The sequence below is a fragment of the Gopherus evgoodei genome, chromosome 2 (assembly GCF_007399415.2).
Source record: "Gopherus evgoodei ecotype Sinaloan lineage chromosome 2, rGopEvg1_v1.p, whole genome shotgun sequence".
Taxonomy (NCBI): domain Eukaryota; kingdom Metazoa; phylum Chordata; order Testudines; family Testudinidae; genus Gopherus; species Gopherus evgoodei.
This window is the reverse complement of record NC_044323.1, coordinates 661,097-683,750: the sequence shown is the minus strand read 5'-3', so window position 1 is coordinate 683,750 and position 22,654 is coordinate 661,097. Positions and strand designations below refer to the sequence as shown.

General features: G+C 48.1%; 1 protein-coding gene across 3 annotated transcripts in view; it reads left to right on the top strand.

Annotated features, from left to right (window-relative positions):
* LOC115645276 (zinc finger protein 777-like) overlaps positions 1-20,704 on the top strand; it is a 28,380-nt gene extending 7,676 nt beyond the window's left edge. The window contains exons 1-6 of one of the 3 annotated variants that reach the window (XM_030549672.1): positions 2,990-3,238; positions 5,469-5,858; positions 9,827-9,953; positions 11,949-12,065; positions 12,846-13,097; positions 16,412-20,704. In XM_030549672.1, the coding sequence (XP_030405532.1) occupies positions 3,215-3,238; positions 5,469-5,858; positions 9,827-9,953; positions 11,949-12,065; positions 12,846-13,097; positions 16,412-17,511 (2,010 nt within the window). In that variant the 5' untranslated portion in view covers positions 2,990-3,214 and the 3' untranslated portion in view covers positions 17,512-20,704. Of the gene's footprint in view, positions 1-2,989; positions 3,239-5,468; positions 5,859-9,826; positions 9,954-11,948; positions 12,066-12,842; positions 13,098-16,411 lie in introns of those variants that run through there. The other 2 variants (XM_030549671.1, XM_030549673.1) reach the window with 2 other exon arrangements.
* The last annotated feature ends 1,950 nt before the right edge of the window (positions 20,705-22,654 follow it).

The following is a 22,654-nucleotide window of genomic DNA, read 5'->3' as shown; positions in this document are numbered from 1 at the left end:
GGAGGTGGGCGCGCGCTTTGGTTCTCAACCTGTGGCCCAGGTAACATATTGTGGGCTGCATATACAGCCCACAATGATAAATAGGTTGAGAACCACTGCTATGTTTGTACCCATGTGAGTAGAGCTGTTGCCCTGAGAGTCATTCACGTGCATTCTCTCGAATCCTCTTTTCAAAATGCCCAATAATAAAGTGAACAGCAAAACAAAGATACCATCAGAAACAGACTATCTGCCAAATGCAGCTCAGCCTAGCATGCAGCATCAGTACCTTTCATTGCACTTATCCGTCCGCTCTGAAATACCATGAGACAGGGAAGTGATTTAAAAAGAATTCTTACTTGACATGGTTGTGATAATTACAAAAAAAAGCTTACTGAAAAAATTGTCAGATTAAGATCCTCGGAAGTAACCTCCATATCTGCCTGATTGTGAATTCCATTCCAACCCTAATGGAACAGTTTCTGGCCCCACGGATTTCCGGGGGACTGAGCTTAGGATAAGTGCTCACCAGTGAGAGAAAGGAGTTTGAAATCTAGTCCAGAGGGTTTGGGCCCAGCCTACACAAGCTGGGAGGGAATGGTGGTGCTGAGAACAGCTTGTTGTACATGTAGAGATCTTTGAGACTCACCTACGCCATGTTGTTCACACAGATGTAGACCCAGAAGCTGGTTTCCCTGAGCAGCATCCTGGCCCAAGGGTCCTTTACTGTTAAATTATAACATTGATACTGTGGTAGTACCTCAGGCTGCAACCAGGTCAGGGCCCCATTGTGCTGTTCACTGTATAGACGTAATGCAGGACAGTCCCTGCCCCAAAGAGCCTAAAGTTTGCAAGACAAGATGCAACAGGTAGATGGGGCAGCAGATTTACTGCAGGGGTGTGCCCCTGGGCCAGGTGTTCAAAGTTTCTGCTGCAGCCCTCAGGATTACCAGCCTAACCCGGGCTAAGGGAGGTGAGGAAGAAGGGAGCCAGGCTTGTTGCCAGGCAGATGAGAGGAGATGGGGGAAGGCTGCAGGGTGCTCACCTGTCCCAGGAAGTCGGAGCCTTGTGATTGGGTGAACCCTGGGGGATGGAGGGCTGGCTAAGCCTATTGGAGTGGGGAGGAGGGGAGGCCAGCTCTGCCAGAGGGGAGTGCAAGCCCCCCCCCCCGCCTGAGGGGAAGAGTGTGGCAGCCACCTCCCCCCCAAGGGAGTGCTTACCCCCTCCCCTGCCTGAGGGGAGCACATGCCACCCCCCTTCTGCCTGAGGGGAGCATGGGCCACCCCCCTCCCCTGCCTGAGGGGAGCACATGCCACCCCCTTTCTGCCTGAGGGGAGCATGGGCCAGCCCCCCTCCCCTGCCTGAGGGGAGCACATGCCATCCCCCCCTCTGCCTCAGGGGAGCATGGGCCACCCCCCCTCCCCTGCCTGAGGGGAGCACATGCCACCCCTCCCCATTATGTCTCTGCTGCCTGAGGGGAGCATGGGCCACCCCCCCTCCCCTGCCTGAGGGGAGCACATGCCACCCCCCTTCTGCCTCAGGGGAGCATGGGCCACCCCTCCCCATTATGTCTCTGCTGCCTGAGGGGAGCATGGGCCACCCCCCCTCCCCTGCCTGAGGGGAGCGCTTGCCACCCCTCCCCATTATGTCTCTGCTGCCTGAGGGGAGTGTGGGCCGACCCCGACTATCCCCCTGCCCAAGGGGAGTGCTTGTGGGGAGCACGAGCCATCCCGACTCTCCCTGCCTGAGATGGGCATGGGCGGTCCCTTCCCCCACTGCCATGCTGGAGCGGGAGGCAGGCAGCCCCCGTCTCCCGCAATTGCCTTCCCCCCGTCGGAAGGGAGCGTGAGCGATTCCCCCCAACTGCTTTCCCCTCCGGTCTGCGGAAGGGGTGGGGTGGGGATGCCCCTCCCGCTGTGTGCCCGGGGGGGGGGCACAGGCGATGCCCTGCCTGCCTGCCCCTCTGCCCGGAGAAGCACGGGTGGCCCCCCAGTACCGCTCCCCTGCCTGAGGGGGAGTAGAGGGACCCCCCCTTGTCCCTTTTGCCCTGACGGGGTTTGCTGAGCTACTCGGGGAGAGAGCCCCTGCGCCCGCGAGTCAGACCCACTGCTGCCGCAGAGAGCGGAGCGCCCCGGGCGCATCGGCCCCTCTTCGCCGCCTCAGGCCTGCGCAGCCTCAGCCAGGTGGGTGGGCGCCCCCCGCGGTGACAGGGCTGGGGAGTGCGGAGTAAGCTGGGCCGCTGCCCCCCGCGGTGACAGGGCTGGGGAGTGCGGAGTAAGCTGGGCCGCTGCCCCCCGCGGTGACAGGGCTGGGGAGTGCGGAGTAAGCTGGGCCGGGGAACGCTGCGCTGGGGGTCGGATGGTGTCACTGTGCAAACCCCCCCTCCCCCGGGCAGTGCGGTACCCAGGGGCCGTGATCGCTGCCCCGGCCCTTGAGGCGTCGGAAGAGGGGATGGAGGAGGAGGTACCAGACCGGTCCTGGAGTGAGCCCGCCCGGGTTCCCGGGGGCAGCCAGGTGAGTCGCTCAGAGCCCAGCCCTGGGAGCCCGGAAGGCCCCGGCTGATGGGTAGCGGCCCTAGGGGACAGCGGCCGCTGACAGCCCCTTAGCCGAAGCAGCGCCGGGGATCCCCTGACTCCGGGAGCCGGCGCTCGCAGTGACCCCAGCCCGGCTGCAGCGGTGACGCAGGAGCCATCGCGGCTCTGCTGCCACCTGCCCGCGGGGCCGCGCTCCGGGCAGACGCGGAGAGGCGAGTCCCTGCCCGGCCGGTGCCCTGCGCCCCACCCGCCGCCAGGGGCCGCTGCCGGCCCCGCTCCCCGGCCGGCTCCTCCCCGCACGCAGCTCCCGGCCCCGCAGCCAGGCCGCGGCTCCCTCCTTCCCTCCCTGCCGGCTGCGCTCGCTCTGCTCCGCCCGGCAGCGGGGCCGGCCCGTGGCGAGGCGGCGCCGGGACTCTGCCCAGCCCGGAGCGGGAGCGGAGCTCGGGCTCGGCCGGGCCGGGCTTGGCCCCCTTGGGATCCAGCCGCGCGGCTCGTTCCCGGAGCGGGGCGAGTCTCGTCGTGACTTCCCCGGGTCCCCGCGGGGCAGCCTCGCCCGGTGCCTGCCTGGGGCCAGCCGGCGGCGGAGCTCCTCGGGCCCGGGACGCTGCTGCGGGGACACGCTCATGTCCGCCCCCGGGCCGCGGTGAGGGGCGAGCTCCAGATCCGAGCTCCGGCTGCGCCTGGGCCGGGAACAAAGGGCCATGGCCGAGCGGGCCGCTGCCCAGGTGAGGGCCCGGCGGGGGTTCCCCGAGCGGGGCAGGAAACCGCCTGGCGGAGGAGCTGGAGTGGGCCCTGGCGAGCTTCTCCCTGGCCTGGCCCCGGGGAGCGCGGTGCTGCCCGCTCGCCCCCGGGGCAGGGCACGGTCCCGGCTGGAAGCTGAATGGGGAGGAGGGGCCTGAGCCCTTGGGGCGGGTGACCCGGCTGGTGTGTCTCAGACACCGGGGGCCGCTCCGCTTGTGCTGGGCCATTTGCTGCTGGTCTGGGGAGCAGAGCCCGGGGTTTTGCTGCTCCCCCAGCTGCAGGGACCGGCCTCCCAGCCAGGCCCGCCCTGGCACCAGCCAACGCTCCAGCCTGGCCAGGAGAGCAGGATCGGGCCCCTACGGCGGAGCTCGAGGGGAGCAGTTCATACCCGTTGGTTGTCGAACCATAACTCAGGGTATTGTGTTGCGCGCACACACAGTAGCATCGCAGCCGCCTTCCAGAGGTGGCAGAAATGAGCTTTATGGGACCTTGTGACAATTGGAGAGTCCCTCTCTCTAACTAAGGGGAAAATGTTTATGTTAATAATGATGGTTAATAATACATTTTCTTTTATTTCCCAACACTTCAGGTGTTGAATTTTGTCTTTCTTTTCTCTCATAGTCTGGACTGGAGGGGTGAAACCCTAAAGTGTCTGTTGACTTGACCCATAACTCACAATCCCATTTCCGTGACTTTATTTCACATCCTAACAGACCTTAAGGGCTCTGTGTTGTTAGTAATGGTGGCTTTGTTTCTCTAATTTAATTACTTGGTTTTTATTATTCTTTGTATGGCTACTTTAATCCTTCCCCCCTCCCCCAAATTCAAAAGCTTTTCATAAAAAGTATTCATATCTACTGGGCTCCCTAAACCTAGAGAGACCTCTAGGTAGAATGTGCCTTCTTTACCAGTGTGTGCAACACATGTATGCAAAGTCCAGGACAGGATATAAAAAATGACTATTACACTAATTCTGTAGGTGAAATCTACGGAGGAGGAAAGTCCAGAATTCTCTTGTTAATACCATGACTCTTGTGGAAAGTATTGAGGAATGTTAAAGCACCACAAAGAGTCAGGTTCTCACTTTTTCTCTCTCATCTGAAGGTATGTCTGTGTTGCACACCACTGGTCACGGCTTGTAGGGGTCTCTGTAGCTGCACACTGCAGTCATAGGTAGGCTGCAACCACCCTGTAGTATGTAGCTACACCCAGCAGTCAAAGGCTTTAGCAAGGGGAGGCAGCGGGGAAAGCTTCTGCAGTGAGCAGTTGCTGGAACGTTTCCTGTTGCCTCTTCCCTGCCAGAGCCTTTTCCTGCGGCTGGAGTCTTTTTCACTGTGGCGGGGAAAGACTCCGGCAGTTCCTGCTGCCAGAGCCTTTCCTCGCTGCAGAGATCTTCCCTCCTCCCAGAACTTTCCTTGCGGTGGGGAAATGCTCGACCAGCAGGGAGACAGTGGGTCACTACACTGCTAAATCTAGCAGTATATACAAGGGAGGCACAGCTTGGGCTTGTAGAGAGCTGTGTAGGGTACAGACCGGAAGATTCTGCCTTGTCTTTACTCTCCTAAGCAGTGTCTGCATTGCTGTTTTTACCTGTGCTGGGGGGCATGTATTACTGCCATACCGAGAGTGCAGTGTAGACATACCTTGAAAGATGGCACCTCAGTAGCACAGCGCCTCTTGAATTTCTGATAAATTTTTGCTTAGACATCAGTGCAGAACCAACTTGCCAAAACCATTTCCAGCAGCAGCCAGTGTCTGCCTTGCAGGTTTTCCTCCTGAGAACTGACAAGGTGTCTCTCCCTTATTTTGTGTATTCCAGTGAGAATGTAACCTAAGGATGGTATAGGAGCGAGCTGCTTAATGGCTTCAAATCCATACTGCGACTCTCAACAATCTAAATACTATTTAAGAGTCTGGTACATGTAGCGGAAAGGGACTACACACATATAAGAGAGTGATGTTAATTTCCCCTTTTCTAAATCAATTACAAAATTGAAAAATAACTCTCCCTTTAACTGAAGTCTGTGGGTCCCTTAGATATGAGCAGTAACTCGATATGTGCACTGACTGCTTTTTGAAACCCGTGGGAATGTCCCCATAAGACTTAAGATCCAATACCAGGTATTGCTAAGAGCAGGAGACTGTTGCTCTGTTTCTCTCTATTGCTGACCATGTGACCACAACTCCACGTCTAATGTCTGTCTTTGCAAACAGGGTCCAGAACTGGATGCAGTGACACAGTGCCCATCTCCTTTACCACCTCCCATTGTCCCTGAACGAACTTCTGAAAGAGAAACTCAGACTGCAGAGATTTCCCTGACTGTTGCAGCAATTCAAGCCGTAGAGAGAAAAGTGGATTCTCATGCCACACGGTTGTTGGATCTGGAGGGGAGAACTGGGATGGCTGAGAAGAAATTAATAGACTGTGAGAAAACAGCAGTGGAGCTTGGCAACCAGTTGGAGAGTAAATGTGCTGCATTGGGAACTCTGATCCAGGAGTACGGGCTGCTGCAGAAGAGGTTGGAGAACATGGAGAACCTGCTGAAGAACAGGAACTTCTGGATCCTGAGACTCCCCCCAGGCACTAATGGAGAAGTCCCTAAGGTAACAATATCTCAGCTAGTGCTGGCAGGGAAGACTAAATGTTAAACCAGGCTCTAGAGCTTTGCATGCAAGCTCAAGCCTGCAGTTTGGGTGCAGAATTAGAGGCACGTTTTACAAGTGCCTACTGCAGACTAGAGAACAGTAGCACATATACTATGGCTGGAGTCAGGGATTGGGGGGAGCTGGGAACAAGTGAGCCCGGGTGAGAGTTAATTAAACTAGGAGCTCAAAGACATTCAGAAATAAAACTTCCCCTTATTAGCTTCATACCTCTTTTCCCTCTCGGGAGCTGTTTGTGGGAAGTGGATCAGAGGGGACTGTCTCTGTTATGAACAAAAATATTAACATAAGAACAGCCATACTGGGTTAGACCAATGGTCCATCTAGCCCAGTGTCCTGTCTTCTGGCAATGGCCAATGCCAGGAGCTTCAGAGGGAATGAACAGAGTAGGGAATTATCAAGTGATCCATCCCCTGTTGCTCAGTCCCAGCTTCTGGCAAACAGAGGTTAGGGACACTCAGAGCATGGTGTTGCATCCCTACCCATCCTGGCATTGATGGACCTGTCCTCCATGAACTTATCTAATTCTTTTTTGAACCTTGTTCTGGTATTGACCTTCAGAACATCTCCTGGCAAAGAGTTCCGCAGGTTGACTGTGTGTTGTGTGAAGAAGAACTTACTTTCATTTGTTTTAAATCTGCTGCCTATTTCATTGAGTGACCCTTAGTTCTTGGAAGGAGTAAATAATATTTCCTTATTCACTTTTTCCATACCAGTCAAGATTTTGTAGACCTCTATTATATCCCCTCTTAGTCGTCTCTTTTCCAAGGTGAAAAGTCTTTCTAATCTCCCTTTGTATGGAAGCTGTCCTATACCCCAATAATTTTTGTTACCCTTTTCTGTGCCTTTTCCAATTCCAATATATATATTTTTTGAGATATTATTTGATGCAGTGTCCAGAACCGCATGCAGCATTCAAGATGCATGTACACCTTGGCTTATATAGAGGCATTATGATATTTTCTGTCTTATCTATTAGAGTGGTAGCTGTGTTAGTCTGTATCCACAAAAAAACGAGGAGTCCAGTGGCACCTTAAAGACTAACAGATTTATTTGGGCATAAGCTTTTGTGGGTAAAAAAACCACTTCTTCAGATTAAGCTTTTGTGGGTAAAAAACCCACTTCTTCAGATTAAGCTTTTGTGGGTAAAAACCCTCTTCTTCAGATGCACAAAAGCTTATGCCCAAATAAATTTGTTAGTCTTTAAATTTCCGCTGGATTCCTCGTTGTTTTTGTCTTATCTGTCCCTTTCCTAATGATTCCCAACATTCTGTTTGCTTTTTTAACGGCTGCTGCATATTGAGTGGATGTTTTCAGAGAACTATCCACTGACTCCATGATATATTTTTTGAGTGGTCACAGCTAATCTAGACTCTTATCATTTTGTATGTATGGTTGGGATTATCTTTTCCAATGTGCATTATTTTGCATTTATCAACATTGAATTTCATCTGCCATTTTGTTGCCCAGTCACTCAGTTTTGTGAGATCCCTTGTAACTGTTTGCGGTCTGCTTTGGACTTAACTATCTTGAGTAATTTTATATCATCTGCCAATTTTGTTACCTCACTGTTCACCCCTTTTCCCAGATCATTTATGAATATGTAGATCGACACTGGTCTCAGTACAGACCCCTGGGGGACACCACTATTGACCACTCTCCATTCTGAAAACTGGCCATTTATTCCTACCTTTTGTTTCCTGTCTTTTAACCAGTTACTGATCCGTGAGAGGACCTTCCCTCTTATCCCTTGACTGCTTGCTTTGCTTAAGTCTTTGTTGAGGGACCTTGTCAAAGGCTTTCTGATAGTCTGAGTGTACTGTATCCAGTGGATCACTCTTGTCCACATGTTTGTTTGACTCCCTCAAAGAATTCTAATAGATTGGTGAGCCATGATTTCCCTTTCAAAAGCTGTGTTAACTCTTCCCCAACAAAACGTGTTCATCCATGTTGGATAATTCTGTTCTGTCCTATAGTTTCAATCAATTTGCCTGGTGCTGAAGTTAGGTTTGTCAGCCTGTAATTGCCGGGATCACCTCTGGAGCCTTTTTTGAGAATTGGTGTCACATTAACTATTGTCCAGTCATCTGTTTCAGGAGCTGATTTAAGTGATAGGTTACATACCACAGTTAGTAGTTCTGCAATTTCGTATTTGAGTTCCTTCAGAACTCTTGGGTGAGTACCGTCGGGTCCTGATGACTTATTACTGTTTAATTTATCAATTTGTTCCCTAAGCTTCCTCAGATTTGTCATCTAAAAAGAATGGCTCAGGTGTGGGAATATATCTCATCCTGTGCAGTGAGGTCCGATACAAAGAATTCATTTAGTTTCTCTGCAATGGCCTTATCTTCTTTGACTGTTCCGTTAGCACCTTGATTGTCCAGTGGTCCCACTGATTGTTTAGCCAGCTTCCTGCTTCTGATGTACTACATTTTTTTTTCTTCTGTAGGGATTTTTTTAAAGTAAGAATTTCTCAGATCCAGTTCATTAGGATTTGGGGGTAATGGTTCATGGCTGGCAGTCTTCTACCAAAAGCCAGACTTCTTAGTGTATGCATAACGTGCCTCAGGTGGCACCTGACCAGGATTCATCATTGTATTTGGTCTGCTGGTGGATCATTAGTTTCTGCGGCCAAGGCCAGGTACTGACGGGGAGTGTGACGCGAATGCTGATCCATGCCCTCAGTAGCCAGACTGAGTCCCTGATTTTACAATCTGTTATTAGTGAGGCAACCAAGCAGCAGAAAAGAACAGGTAAGGGGTGTCTGAGGATAGGGAAGGGTGGCAGGAAGTAACAGGTAGGTGTTCTCTGGTGCCAGGCAAAAGGGCATAGCTGGGACTCGGGAGGAAGGAAACAGGCTTGATGTACTTAAAATTGAGACTGGGTGAATAATGCAACCAAAGAAAAAATAAAAGTTCCTTTAATGTTCATTCTTATTTGCATTGACAGCTTTTGCACTTCACAAATATTTTAGCAAGCACGTTTACTTGTGGAAATGTCATGAAAATGGTGTTTTTGTTTTTGTTGTTTTTTTTAAAACAGTGCTGCATATTCACAGACACTATCAAATTTATAAGTGTGAATCCTTGACTGGAAACTTCATTCTGAGTCATAGTTGTCCAATCGGAACTGAAACAAAGGGCTGTGTGTCCAATCCAAACTGCTCCTTGCAAATACTCATAACAAAGTCCTTGCAAATTAGCTGCAGTTTGGAATTATCTTCAGAAATAATTAGCTGGCAAATAACCTTGAAAACTGCAATCTGTTTGATGATTTGCATCAGGTGGAATTCACTGTATGAATGAAAAATTATAAAATATTTGCCCAGCTCTGCAGAAAAGAGCTGTCTCTGTGTGTATCTGAAAACTGTAAACATTTCTGAATCAGATTTGTATTATAACTAGTGACAGTCCAAGCTGTGAACCTCAGGTCTGGAACAGAATTTCTCCAGAGTTCTGCAGCAATTGAACATGGGGTTTGAGGTTATGTCCTTCACAGAAATGAGGATCAACCATGATTCCTGATTGTGATCTCATTTAATAATTTGACACACATTATAACTTGAATAATTTCGGTGGCCTAGGTCCCAGTTTATACTGATGTGAGTGAGATCAGAATCAGATCTGTGGGGTTTGGATAAATTCTGATCTGGATTTGAAGCCAGCAGTGTTCAGAACCAGGATTTCAACTGAGATCCATTATGTTGTGGAAATAGGAATCTGAGAATTGTTTCCAGATACACATGTGAATAGATTTCTGTGTTGTGGATTGTTTACCTCACTGAATTAGCTTTGACATCTGAGTGGGATGGAGAGAGGTTTTATTCCTCTTTTGCTGAAGTTAAGAAATCAGATCCCAAGATATAAGTGTTGCAGAATGTGCTAAGTGTGTAATATTTGTGATTCCAGGTGCCCGTGACATTTGATGACGTCTCAGTCTATTTCAATGAGAAGGAGTGGGAGAAACTAGACGAATGGCAGAAGGAACTGTACAAGAATGTGATGAAGGGCAATTATGAATCTTTGATCTCCTTGGGTAAAGATCAGTTTTCACCTGTTTGTTATAAATGAACTTCAGAGATTTTACAGGCTGGCTTCAGCTCAGGGTATTGTTTCATTCCTTTTGGTGGGTCAGCACGTAGTGTCCTCAGTGCCTTTATGACAGAAGGTCAGCTCCCTTTTAAAAGTGGACTTAAAAATGCACGAGGTTTGTACCCCTCCTTCCCTTGCTTTCTAGCTTTGGATAGTTACTGGACATGAGTGTGTTCATCCCTTAGAAATAAGGCTCTGACTTTTTTCACGATGGTCGCAGAAGTCATGGAATCTGCCCCAGGTGGCTGGAGCTCTGAGTGGCCCTGGCCCCCCCGGAGCTCTGAGTGGGTCCCTGCAGCTGCCCAGCCGTTGCGGGACAGTGTGGGGACCCTGCAGCTCAGCTTCCCATTTTGTTATGGATATTTTTAGTAAAAGTCACGGGCAGGTCACGGGCTTCCGTGAATTTTTCTTTATTGCCCTTGATCTGTCTATGACTTCTACTAAAAATATCCATAACAACATCTTAGTGTTACTTATAAACACTGTTAGGTGATCCTCACATCAGGGCTGAGACATGCTGGCAGAGCAGTATGGGAAAAGCCTGCATTGGCTGCTTATGCTGCACCTATTTGCTGGATAAGCACAGGACACAGGTCTCCAAAAGTTTTAATCCAGTGCTTTTCAGGAGTGCTGAGCTCTCTTTAAAATGGTGCTTTGGATATAAAAGCTGCTGTAGACATGCCGTATAGACACACAATGAAAGGCTGACTTTCAGCATTGACCTAGTGCTGCTCCCCTTTAAGTCAATGGGAGTTTTACCACTGACTTCGGTGGGAGTGGAGTTTGGCCAATGCTGAACTCCTCTGAAATGTCCCCCACAAAATTTCCTTGGCTAAAGGGTGGTGGTTGGTCATCACTTCTGGAATCTGGGGGTGGGGGAGAAGTGACTTTTATGGAAAATGGCAAGGAATGCTTCCTGTACGCAGATACTTTTCAAATCATTATGATAAAGAGCAAGTACCCTAAAGGGGCACTATCTAGCTGATTTCAGACTCCGAGTTAAATATAATATTTCAGGTCTTATGTTGGTTCCTGTGTCCTCCTGCTGATTTTTGTGACTTTATTGCATTTTTTAAACAAGTTGAAAATAACTCTCCTTTTGCTGTTTGAAGCCCACCTGTGCCTGAGTATGCATGCGCGTAGAGACGCACACACACAAGGAAAGTTGACCCAAGTTGGGTTTGTAATTTCCAGCTCAAGCAGACATGCTTGTGCTAGCTCTGATCAAACTGGTGTGCTAAAAATAGCAGTGTAGGGGCAATGGCACAAGCAGAAGGAGGAACTGCCGGTCCCAAATACAAACCCATCTGAAACTCTAGGTAGTTACTCAGGTGCTTAACCTCTCCTGGTGCTTACGCTATCGTGGCTACGCTTCTATTTTTAGTCCATGTCTCCTTGAACTGGAAATTATCCTCCAACTCCAATGTAGACATACCAGTCCCAACCACCACACACACACATGCAGGAGAAACAGTAGAATTGCCTGTGCAGGCAGTGCTGTCAACCGCACACTGAACAAATTGGAAGAAACAGAGGAATAACTTTTGCCTACTCTGACAGTTACATTTGTCTTAGGTGTTAGTTGTAGCAAGAGTGGGTTGCCAGCTCTATTGAAGTCAATGGGAGTTTTACTGTTGACTTCAGTGGGACCAGGATTTCATCCAGGAAGCTGAAAAATTCTAAGCGCGGTTGTTTTTGTTTTGAAGTTGAGGGTGCCCCTTTAATCCTTTCTTTGTACATGAGGGGTCTCAAATTCCATTAGGCCTGGAAATTCCTGATTTTCATCTAGGGAACCCAGTCAAATGTTCATGAGATTCATTTCCCTTTTGCAGAGTCTACATTAAAACATTCTTGTGTCCGTTCACTGTACCTATCATATCCAGGTGAGGGGAAACATTGTTAAAGCTTATGGCACAATAATCTCTTTCTCATTGAATAGACTCTGCAATTTCCAAACCTGATGTTTTGTCACATACCGAACAAGGAGTAGAGTCACGGGTCAGAGGGCAGCAGGACTCGGATGAGGAGAGAGAGATCCTTACTGACCCCAGTGCAGGTGAGTAGCAGATAAACACAATACAGGGTAAATGTATTAATTGTAGCATCTGAGAAGAAGAATAATGATATGGTGCGTTGCACATCAGGGGGCACTGATTCTGGGCAGAAAGCAGAGCTCTATCAGAGATGGAGCAGAGAGAGAACAAGGGCAGAGTATTCCTTGCTGGGTTGCTACAATGAGGAAAGAACAGAGACAGTAAGGGGAGAGGGAAAGCATAGTTGGGGTTAGGGACAATCTTAGACCCAAGGAGCAAGGTTTGGAGAGGTAATTACTCAGCATCCAGATATAGGTCAGCCTACAAAATAGTGACTCTCCAGGCTGCAGAGAGTCATGGGAACAGGGCACTGTAAGTGGTGGAGTGACTCAGCAGGGAAGACAATACAGCTGCAGTCAGCTAAGAGGCTGGATATGGAGCTGCACAGAAAGGTGATGGAGGGTTGGGGTGAGATGGTCTTGGAGAAGGAGATTATACTGGCTATCAGATTCTGGACCCTCCTGAAGTTTGCAGTGTTGGGATTTAGGAAGATCATTAACTCCGGAAATGTTTGAGGTGACTGAGGCTCTACTAAAGACTTCGGCAGTAGTGGTTTAAGGTCAGGGCAAATCACCTGCTGCAGGAAAATGCAAAAATGGCAAATCAGCCCTAAAATTGTGGTGTCCTCAATTCTTTCCATGATGAGAATTCTCTGTGAATCAGAAAAGGATTATTGCTAATGGTTTCTTATATCTCAGCTCAGTGGAATGAATCATATCTGGGTTCTCTCTTTATTTAAGCAGGTATAAGGGTCGTGATCAAAACAGAGGAGATTCATCCTGAGGACTACCCTGAAAACCTGGAGCTGGACAGAATGTTGGAACGATCAGAAGGAAGTTTCCAGAATCCAGACCAGGAAGTAACCCATGGTAGTCCGTATGGCTCAGTAACGCCTCCGAGAAACCCCTCAGGGAACTGTCTGGATGAGTCCACCGAATATAAAACAGATTTCAGCGAAATCAGAAGAGTCATTGTTCAGCAGGGTAACTGCACAGGTGAGTGCTGAATGTTAGAAAAGCTTTAGGCCAAGGAGAAGCCTTGTGTTACATCAGAGGAGCTGAGCAAAAGCAGGACTGTATGAATGTACAGAGTGAGGAGAAGCTCCAGGGTACAGCAGTGATGTACAGTGCAGCAGAGAATCCATACAGGAGGGAAGCCCAGAGTCTGCCTGGGTTGGGGGGAAACTTTTAAGCAAAAGAACAGTCTTAAATCCCCCCAGAAACCCATGCAGGAGGAAAACCTGTGGAAGTAGTGACCACGAGAGCAGCGGAAGTCACACATCAAGGCACAGGACTCCAGAGTAAGACACACCAGACACATCTAGTACATGTCAGAAACGTCTCTCTGAAGACCAGTCCTACTGCACAGCAGAGACTTCATTCATTAGGCTGTAACAGGTCACTAGCATGTTCTTGGTGGGGTGAAGGCTTCGACCACTTTTTGTGTCATGTGAGACATCTTGCCAATGCACCGAGTGTGAGAGGAACTCTGTTACAGTGCAACATCTTGTAAAATGCCAGTGAGCCCACACTGCAGACTCTCATTACATGGAATGGAGGAAAGCATTAGCCAGCCATATCTGCCTCTCCATCACCAGCTAGTCTGCTCAGAAACTGGATCAAAACACCGGAGAAATGAAGTGCCTCAGAGATAAACAAGCTCGGATATCCCCAAACAGTGCTTTCCCTGAGGATTTACCACACCCTAGTCAGCTGTCGAAAGCAACCCCCTCTGGGTAGAAGAAAACTGCTGTGTAAATACTACAAGCTAAAATAGGATTAAGGTAGAAGTGGAAGTGTGTTAGAATGACTGTTACTAGGAACTAGAGTTAAGTCTTGTAACCTGTTAAAGGGCTTATTCGTACAAGGCAAGGAATTGGGTATAAAGTTATTGGTTGAACCTGCTAGGGAATGCAGACACCCGGACTATCTACCGGGCCTGTATGTACACCTTGGACATTCTGTGCCATGTAGCATAACTGGGAACTAATCAAATACCACGCCCAGTGGAAAGCAGAGTCTACCTCATACTTAACCGAGAGGGGCCTGATCACCATGCCAAGATTTCCAAGGAGACCCAGAGTGATGGTTAACTGGGTCCTGTGATTAGTGCAAATGTTTTTCATTCTGCTAAGTCTGTCTTGCTAATGTGGCCGAAAAGGAAGAGCCAGCCTCGTCCTAGTTCCGTGCGGTCATAGTGATTTCAGCCCGTTTTACCTAACACATCCTTTTCCTACAATTGGGGAATGCAGAGGGAGAATCCTAAAACAAACCTAAAATGGATCAAATTGTTTTAGCCAAATTAACATTACTGGAGTGCTCTATCCCATCCAGGACTTTACCATCCAAAGTGAAACGTGGATGAAAGTCCCCCACTTTGTAACTAAGTATTATGTGCTGCTTTATGGTATTTTGTGTTGCCAGGATCTCTTTGGCTTTTGTGAAGATCAGTAAACACACACATTTCCCCCCCCCCCCCCCCCGACAGCCTTTCTTTCATTTAAGAAACCTTTTCTTGTTTGTCTCAGTAGCTGGCAGCCAACTATTTATCTAGGTTATATGTGCATTCCTCTGTGTTCTCACCTATCCCCTACCCACACACAGTGAATTGGAACAATTTTTGACAAGACTTTTAGTTAGTTTATTTCATAGATATGTTTAGCTCCATCCTAAGTGATCCTTGATGCATGTGATGATAATTTGCTGCTGCTGTGGTGGTGGTGTCGTGCTGTCCTGTAGGAACTGAGCTGTGTCTCACTCACAAACCCTGACTCTCTACAGTGTAAAAGCTAATAGCTTTGTATATATACAAATGGCAAGACCGAGTCAGACTCCTGCTGCAGGACTTGAGGCTGGCAAACAAGCGCTGTTCTCAGGTTGAGGGCTGCACAGTGTCATTGAGGGTGCTTCTGATCTTGCTGAGAATGATCTATATTCAACCAATATTTTATTAACAAAGAGACACCACAGAATTGTGTCCCTGAAGTGTATGCCAAGCCACATTTGTTTTAGGGAGAAGTGGGTGAGGGGGCTGCTGAATAGATTAATTTATTTTCCCATTTAAACACATGTGCCTCCTCATACCCAAGTAGGGAGACACGTTGCTGAGGAGTCATGCTTAAATGAAGCTGCACGTTGCTGGAGAGGTTTGCTGAAAAAATATCCTGAGTATACAGACAATTTAGCTCAGTGTTCATTTGGTGTTGATCTAAAGCCCACTGATATGGGATTTTATAGGGTGATCTGTATGGGTCCATCCCCAGTTAATGTTTTTTAAATTCTTGCGATTTAGTGAAATAGAATCAATTTCAAATGCAAAAAAAATGGTGCTTCAGAAGAATATTTACAATGAAAACCTCAGGCTAAGTCCTCTCTGGTAGGGTCTGGTGTATCCAGAGCCAAAGAGGGAAGTGACTGTACCTGAGACAGGCAAACTGCCCCACACTGTCTCAATTTGAAAGCAGAATTTTTACAAAGGGCTCCTGGGAGCTCCTACCAGCACATCACTGACATTTGGAAGAGTGAGGACAGATTAACGCAAGACTTCTAGCCTTGAGAACAGAGTTACCAGGAGTGATGATGGAGCCAAAGTCCTTGCACAGTTTCCTGCCAAGCTGCATTAACCTGATAGCAGAATGTCAGTGGTGCCCTAATAGCTCTGTGCAACAGGGACAGCTGAAAGCCTGATACCCTCAAAACGAAATCTTAGAAAATGGCAGCAAACTGCTGAGCAGCTCTAAAACGGTGGAATCTGTAATGTTCTCCAGTGTCCTTGGTAATGTCCTAGGATTGCCAAACATTGAGACAGGCAAGCAACATCTTCTGACTGCCTCTCTAAGTAGCAAATCCAGAGGGTTTCTACAGGGACTCTGGCAGGAATTCCTTGCCAGAGGATGTTGTGAAGGCCAAGATTATAAGAGGGTTCAAAAAAGAACTGGGTAAGTTGATGGAGGATAGGTCCATCAATGGCTATTAGCTCAGATAGTCAGGGATGCAGCCCCAGGCTCTGAGTCTTCCTAGCCTCTGTCTGTCAGAAGCTGAGAATGGGCGACAGGGGATGGATCACCTGATGATTCCCTGTTCTGTTCACTCCCTCTGGGGCACCTGGCATTGGCCGCTATCAGAAGACAGGCTACTGACATAGATAGACCTCTGGTCTGACCCAGTCTGGCCGTTCTTATGTCACTTGCTCTTAAAAACTCTTCAGGCAATTTCCGTTGTATATCAAGAATGTCTTAATCATAAGAGGCTTCCTTTATCCTAAGCAGATGAAATTAATGATGTCTTGGTTCTCTTTTAAATTCTCTCAGATGATGGGATTGTGATCAAAACTGAGGAGGAGGATGATCCTGACACCTTGGAGCCATATGCCATGTTCTCAGGCAGAGCAGAGCAGCAGATTTTCCAGAATCATGAGCAGGGGACAACTTGTGAAGCTCAGTGCAGTTCCAAAATGCAGCAGAGAATTCTAATCGGAAACAGGCCAGGGCAATCTACTCCCTGTGAAAGAGACTCCAGTGAAACGAAGACAGTCATCGTCCACCAGAGAAACCGCACCAGGGAAAGACCTTATATCTGCCCTGAGTGTGGGAAAAGCTTCATGCTGAAGATCAACTTTATAATCCACCAGAGGAACCATCTCAAAGAGGGGCCCTACGAGTGTAATGAGTGCGACTTAAGCTTCAGGATCAAGCAGCAGTTTATCCTGCACCAGCGCAGCCACACACGACGGGGAGTCGGCCCGGCCCGGCGTGTGGAGAACTTCAGAGACAAGCACAGCCTCAAGCCAGAGCAGAGAACGCCGCCGGCAGGGAAACCCTATAAGTGCACAGAGTGTGAGAGCAGCTTCAGCCACAAGTCAAGCCTCAGCAAACACCAGATCACACACGTGGGGGAGCGGCCATACACGTGCAGTGAGTGCAGGAAGAGCTTCCGGCTGCAGATCAGCCTGATAATGCACCAGAGGATCCACACTGGGAAGAGCGAGATGTCCTTCATATGCCCTCAGTGTGGGAAAAACTTTAGTCGCCCCTCTCATCTCCTCAGGCACCAGAGGACTCACACGGGGGAGCGGCCCTATAAATGCACCCAGTGCGAGAAAACCTTCAGTGAGAAGTCTAAGCTCACCAACCACTACCGCATCCACACGCGGGAGCGGCCGCATGCCTGCGCTGAGTGCGGCAAAGGCTTTATCCGCAAGCACCACCTGCTGGAGCACCAGCGCATCCACACTGGGGAGCGACCCTACCACTGCACCGAGTGCGGCAAGAACTTCACTCAGAAGCACCACCTGCTGGAGCACCAGCGGGCTCACACCGGCGAGAGGCCCTACCCCTGCACTGAGTGCACGAAGTGCTTCCGATATAAACAGTCCCTTAAGTACCACTTGAGGACGCACACGGGGGAGTAGGAGCCAATGGGAGCTGCATCTCCCCGGGCCATTTGAGTCAGGAGTCTTTGTGGAAGGAAGCAGTGGTGCAACAGTGTGTAGGGACTGATATTTTGGTGTAAAACAAAGCAAGTAACATGCAGCAAAATTTAAAAGACCAGAAAAAGCTAATTTAGGGTAAATATTCATCATAATGTACAGGATATTTTGCTGAAGTAGGACTAACTGCTTTTTAAATCTATTCCTTTTGATAATAAATGTGAAGTAACTTTTATTTGATAAGCAAATTTAAGATTTCAGTTTTTTTAAATATATAATATCACACTGTACATCGTTCCTTTTAATCTGGAAAATCCCGGAGTGGTTTACATGCCTTCTAGAGGGATTGTGTCACCTGCTGCTGAGATGCAGCTGCCCCAGGGTGGAACATGGCATCTCTTTAACAGTGCACAGCAATGGTATATGCGCCAGTCCCGGTTGAGGTTATTCGTATATCCACACAGAAACTACAAAAAGAATTTTGTATGGATTATTTAGATGTAAAATGATAAAGGATGGCTTGCCCTAACACAGTCATTAATTATACAATACAGTAGAATCCCAGTCACATTAAAATAGTCATGCCATCTGGAAGCCAGCCAGCCACCTCTTTACCCTTCTGGGAAGGGAGACAGTGTAAAGTGTAAATTTGTCTAGCTGACTGATGTAAACATCCTGCTCTTGTGATGAAAAGGATCTACTCAGTTATCCAGTCTGTCTCCCTGCCAACACATGATGATCCCAAGTGTGTTGGTCATTCTAATTTCGAATGACCCAAGTGGTAAAGTTTCCACAGCATCCCTTGGCCAGCTGTTCTCAGCTGCCCCATCTCAGCCTTAGAAAGTTTGCGGATATACGCTAACTCTCTAATGGGCTTTATGGTCAGGGCTGTGGTGTTCTATTTCATCTGAAAGAGCACTGCCCTGGGGCACTGGCTCAGTGCATGTTCATTCAGTAAGGTCTGGGAGGGGAGGGCAGGGCTGGGAGAACCTTGGTGAGTATGTGGATCCTTGGAGGAGTCCTCCTAGCCCTACTTTCACCACAGTGTTCAGACTGATGTGAAGCCAGGTGCTGGTTTCCCTGTGCAGTGTCCCTGTCTAGTGTGTCCTGCTGTGAATGGGAAAAATCAGCAGCAGCACGGGTGGGGTGGCTGTGTCTCAGATGCTCATCTGTGTGTGTTTTGGGGTAGAAGAGATGGCTCTGAATCTCCTGCAGCCCAGGGACAGGGTGGAAATAGAAATAAAGCCTTTGGTTGGGTTTAGGAAACAGCCCTTGCTAGATCCGGTTGTGCCCAGGTCAGTAGGTGTTTCCCAGGGATCCACTGAATGGTGAATATTCAGGTATTGAATTTCATTTTATTGTCACACTGGAGTCAGTGCAGAGTGAGGGACCAATAGATCCTCATCCTGGGCTATAAACAATCCAGTTTTGTGCTACTGGATTACTCGTTCCTCCCAGTGCCTTTCTGAAATTCTTACAGCTCCGTGATTATTCCAGTTCTGTCGTTTCATGGTTCTTGCAGTTCCCATGATTAGTGGCATCAAGTTTAATTTTATTGGCTTTGTCACAGATTAAATCTAGAGAAATTTGGGCGAAAAAGTTGTATTAGTACAGTCAGCTCCTGGGTGTCAATGCAGAATGCTCGCCTGTTGGATGAAATTCTGCCCTGTGCAGATGGCCAGCAATTGGGTGAGTTAAATAGGATTTTAATGCTGCCAGCGCCTTATTCTGGCCTGACTATAGATAAAGTGCACCAGTTTGGACAATATCTCCAATAAACCATGGCGTTTGTTTATTTTTTTAAGCTGTTAACATGTTTTTCAGACTAAATTGTGTGCTGTCTACAAATAAGCATCTCATTAGAGGTATCAGAGTATGATCTGTTTATATAAAGTGTAATGTATTAGCTAGCTGTGCACTGGCCCTATCTTAAGCACTTATGTGGCCCCAATTATCATAGTGTCTAAGTACTTTGCAACCTGTAATGTGTTTATCCCCTCACATGCTGTAAGGAATTGAACTCAGGTCCTAGACATGCGAAGCAACAGCCTAATCACTGGACTACCCTTGCTTAGAGGGCCCTTACAACCTGATTTTGCAATAGAGCATTTCATTGGAAATTGCAGTCGTACCTCCCTCCACTAAATTATAATACCACATATTTCCTCTGACCGTTTTAATTGCATGGCTGTAATGCTTGGAATTCTCTTCTTCCAGATAAAATACAAGCATTCTGGCTCAAGAGAATTTAAAAAGTAACAAGATATGCTACAAAGATAGTGGGAACCAGTATAAACCCAGTCAGTGATATGGTGGTCAAGGACTGTCTCAGCATTTGAACTATGGCCTCACTGCTGGTGTCCATATTATTTGGAGACTGGCCTGTTCTGTGAGCTCTTCCCCTGTGCAGGTGGTACTGCTCACGCCCAGAGCTGGGGAAGAATTTTCTCTGGGTTTTGCTTTAAATGGCTACAGGCTGGTTTCCAGGCTGCACTCTGTCTCTTCAGCATAGCTGCTGTGCCCATTGCCTAGTGAGGAGAAACTGGGACTGCCCAGCCTAGCATGGGAGAGGGAGAGTTGAGGAAACACTAATGTCCACCCCTATGCAGAGATGAGGGGGTGAGATCTGGAGTCCTCTGGCCCCAGTGAATTCCTTCTGCATCTGGGCTTGGGAAGGTGGATCATGGCTGAACGTGGGCTCCTGCTCAGGTGAGCCATTTAATCTAGGATCTGAAAATATAAAGCTGTATTGCCTCAGCTGAGAGACTCAGGGCTATTGGCTCAAAGGCTGTAGCAAACTCAGACTTGTGTGTTGTCCAGCTAGTAGAAAGGGACAGCGCTGGCCTGTGAGCATTGGCTGCACGTGCAACACAACTCCACTCTCAGGTGGGGAAAGACAATTGTGTTGTACATTCCAGACTGCATATGTATTATTTTTATTGTCACGCTTGGAAGGAGGTTTCCTTTTCCCAGACTGGTAATCCTTTGAATCAGGCCAGCCAACCCAAACCTTAGGGGCTGTCATTGTTTCACTCTCTGTATTTAAGTTTAATTTAAACCCATAGCATCAAGTTCTGCTCTCATTTTCGTACAGGCACTGAATGCAGCCGTTAGAAGAATTTGGCTCTATTTTCTCAATATGTCTTTAAATTAAAGTTCCTTTCTAAATGTTAAAGATTTAAGAATGTTTCTCTTATTGTCTTGACACATGGGCTGTGGGTCCCTCTGAGATAAGTATTTGTCAGTGGAATTGGATTATTCTCAAGTTATAGGTGCTTCGGTGAAAGAGTTTGTAGGCTTGTGCAGAAGCTGCTCTGCAAACCAATGTAAACTGAACATACTGAACCAAATAACAGAAGTCACCAGTTCAGACAAAGACACCAAGCATCTTAAATAGGTCTTTTTCTTAAATGAGCCTCTGATCTTGCAGTCAGATCAGTGTGGGTGCAGGGGCACTGGTTTGTGTGCCTAGCATGTGTCTGTCTAGTGCTGTGGTCAATGGAGTCCCATCTCAGTTGGGGCCTCTTGGTGCTGCTGTGATACATCATATGATCTGCCCATGCGGATCTGATTGCAGGATGGGGGCCAGAGTCTGTCTTACAAACACAAGGTCCAAAAGGATCAGAGACTTATCTGGGACTGCTCTAGAGACAGAAAATATCTGAAAGCTGATGTAAAGAATTTGGGGGGCAGGATATGAAACAGCCCTGCTTTGGTGAGTGATGTGCATGTCAAGTTTCAGCCCAATGCAATTTAGGCTGTCAAGAGATTTAACTCCCTCCTCAATCAGCTTCATAATGAACACCTCAATAAACCGTAAAGTATCTCAACTGGAATGTGACCCTGTAAGAACAAAGATCCAAGCTCAAGAAGCACTGGTGGCAAGTGAGAGCTCTTGAGCTGTCTCGTGTAGCTGACTGCCAGGGGAGAATATGACCTTGCATTCCTCTAATTTTCTGTCCTTGGAAACGGGTTCTGGGATGGGTTATGGAGTCATGGCATCCAATGCATTTATAACCCCCTGCAGCCTGTGAATGAACTTCATTGCAAAGTGCAGAGATTTCCCTGTGGACAATAGTGGCTGCAATTCAAGCTGGGGAGGGGAAGGTGGATTCTTTGCCACACGATTACTGAGTCAGGAGGGGAAAATGGGAACGGCTGAAAAGAAATTAATAGACTGTGAGAGGACAGTGATGGAAATTGCTAACCAGCTGGGAAGTAAGCGGGCCGTGCTGGAAACTCTGATTCAAGAGTACAATCTATTGCAGAGAAAATGGAGAAACTGCTGGAGAACAAGAACTTTTGGATTCTGAGACTCCCTTGGGCACTAATGGTGAAGTTCTCAAGGTGACAGTATCTCAGCTGGTGCTGGGGGGTAGGAGCAAAGGCTGACTCTGAGTCAGACATTAAAGAGGTGTCATGGGTGGAAAGAAGTTTTTGTGATTAACACACACAACAGAGTCATGAGATCTGGGTCCTATTTCTGCTTCTGCCAGAGACTTCCGGTGTGACTTTGGGCAAGTCATTTATGCTACCGTAGTGCCTAGAAACCCCAGTCTAGGATCAGGCCCCATTGTGCTAGCTGCTGTACAGAGAAGTAACAAAGAAAACAGTCCCTGCCTCAGAGGGATTGCAGTCTAGGTGATGGACAGGATGCAACAGGTGGGCAGAGCAGACAGCTGCGGGGAATGAATGGACAATAAAGTAGAGTTTAGCCAAATCTAGGAAAAAAGTGAGGATCACATTTTTAAAAGCAGTCTCTTATTATGGATCCCTCCGTTCCCGGTTGCCCATCTTCAGACACGTAGGGCTGACCTGGCTATTTCCTCCTCTGAGATTCTGGCTTCGGATCTATAATGTTAGATACCCAGGAACTGAGGGCACACTGAAGCTACCACTGATAACTTGGAATTTTGCCTCTCTGGGTCTAAGATCTCTGTTTTAGAAGTGAGGGAAAATAGTACTTGCCTATCTCTCTGGAGTGTTGTGAGGAAGATAATTGTGAGGCACTCCTGTGATCCCCAGCACTGGATCATCTGGGCATTTCAAATATGTTTGTGTTTCAAGATACATGGCTATTCAGTTAATACATTTTATTCAGCAGTTTAATTGAACTGCTGTATTC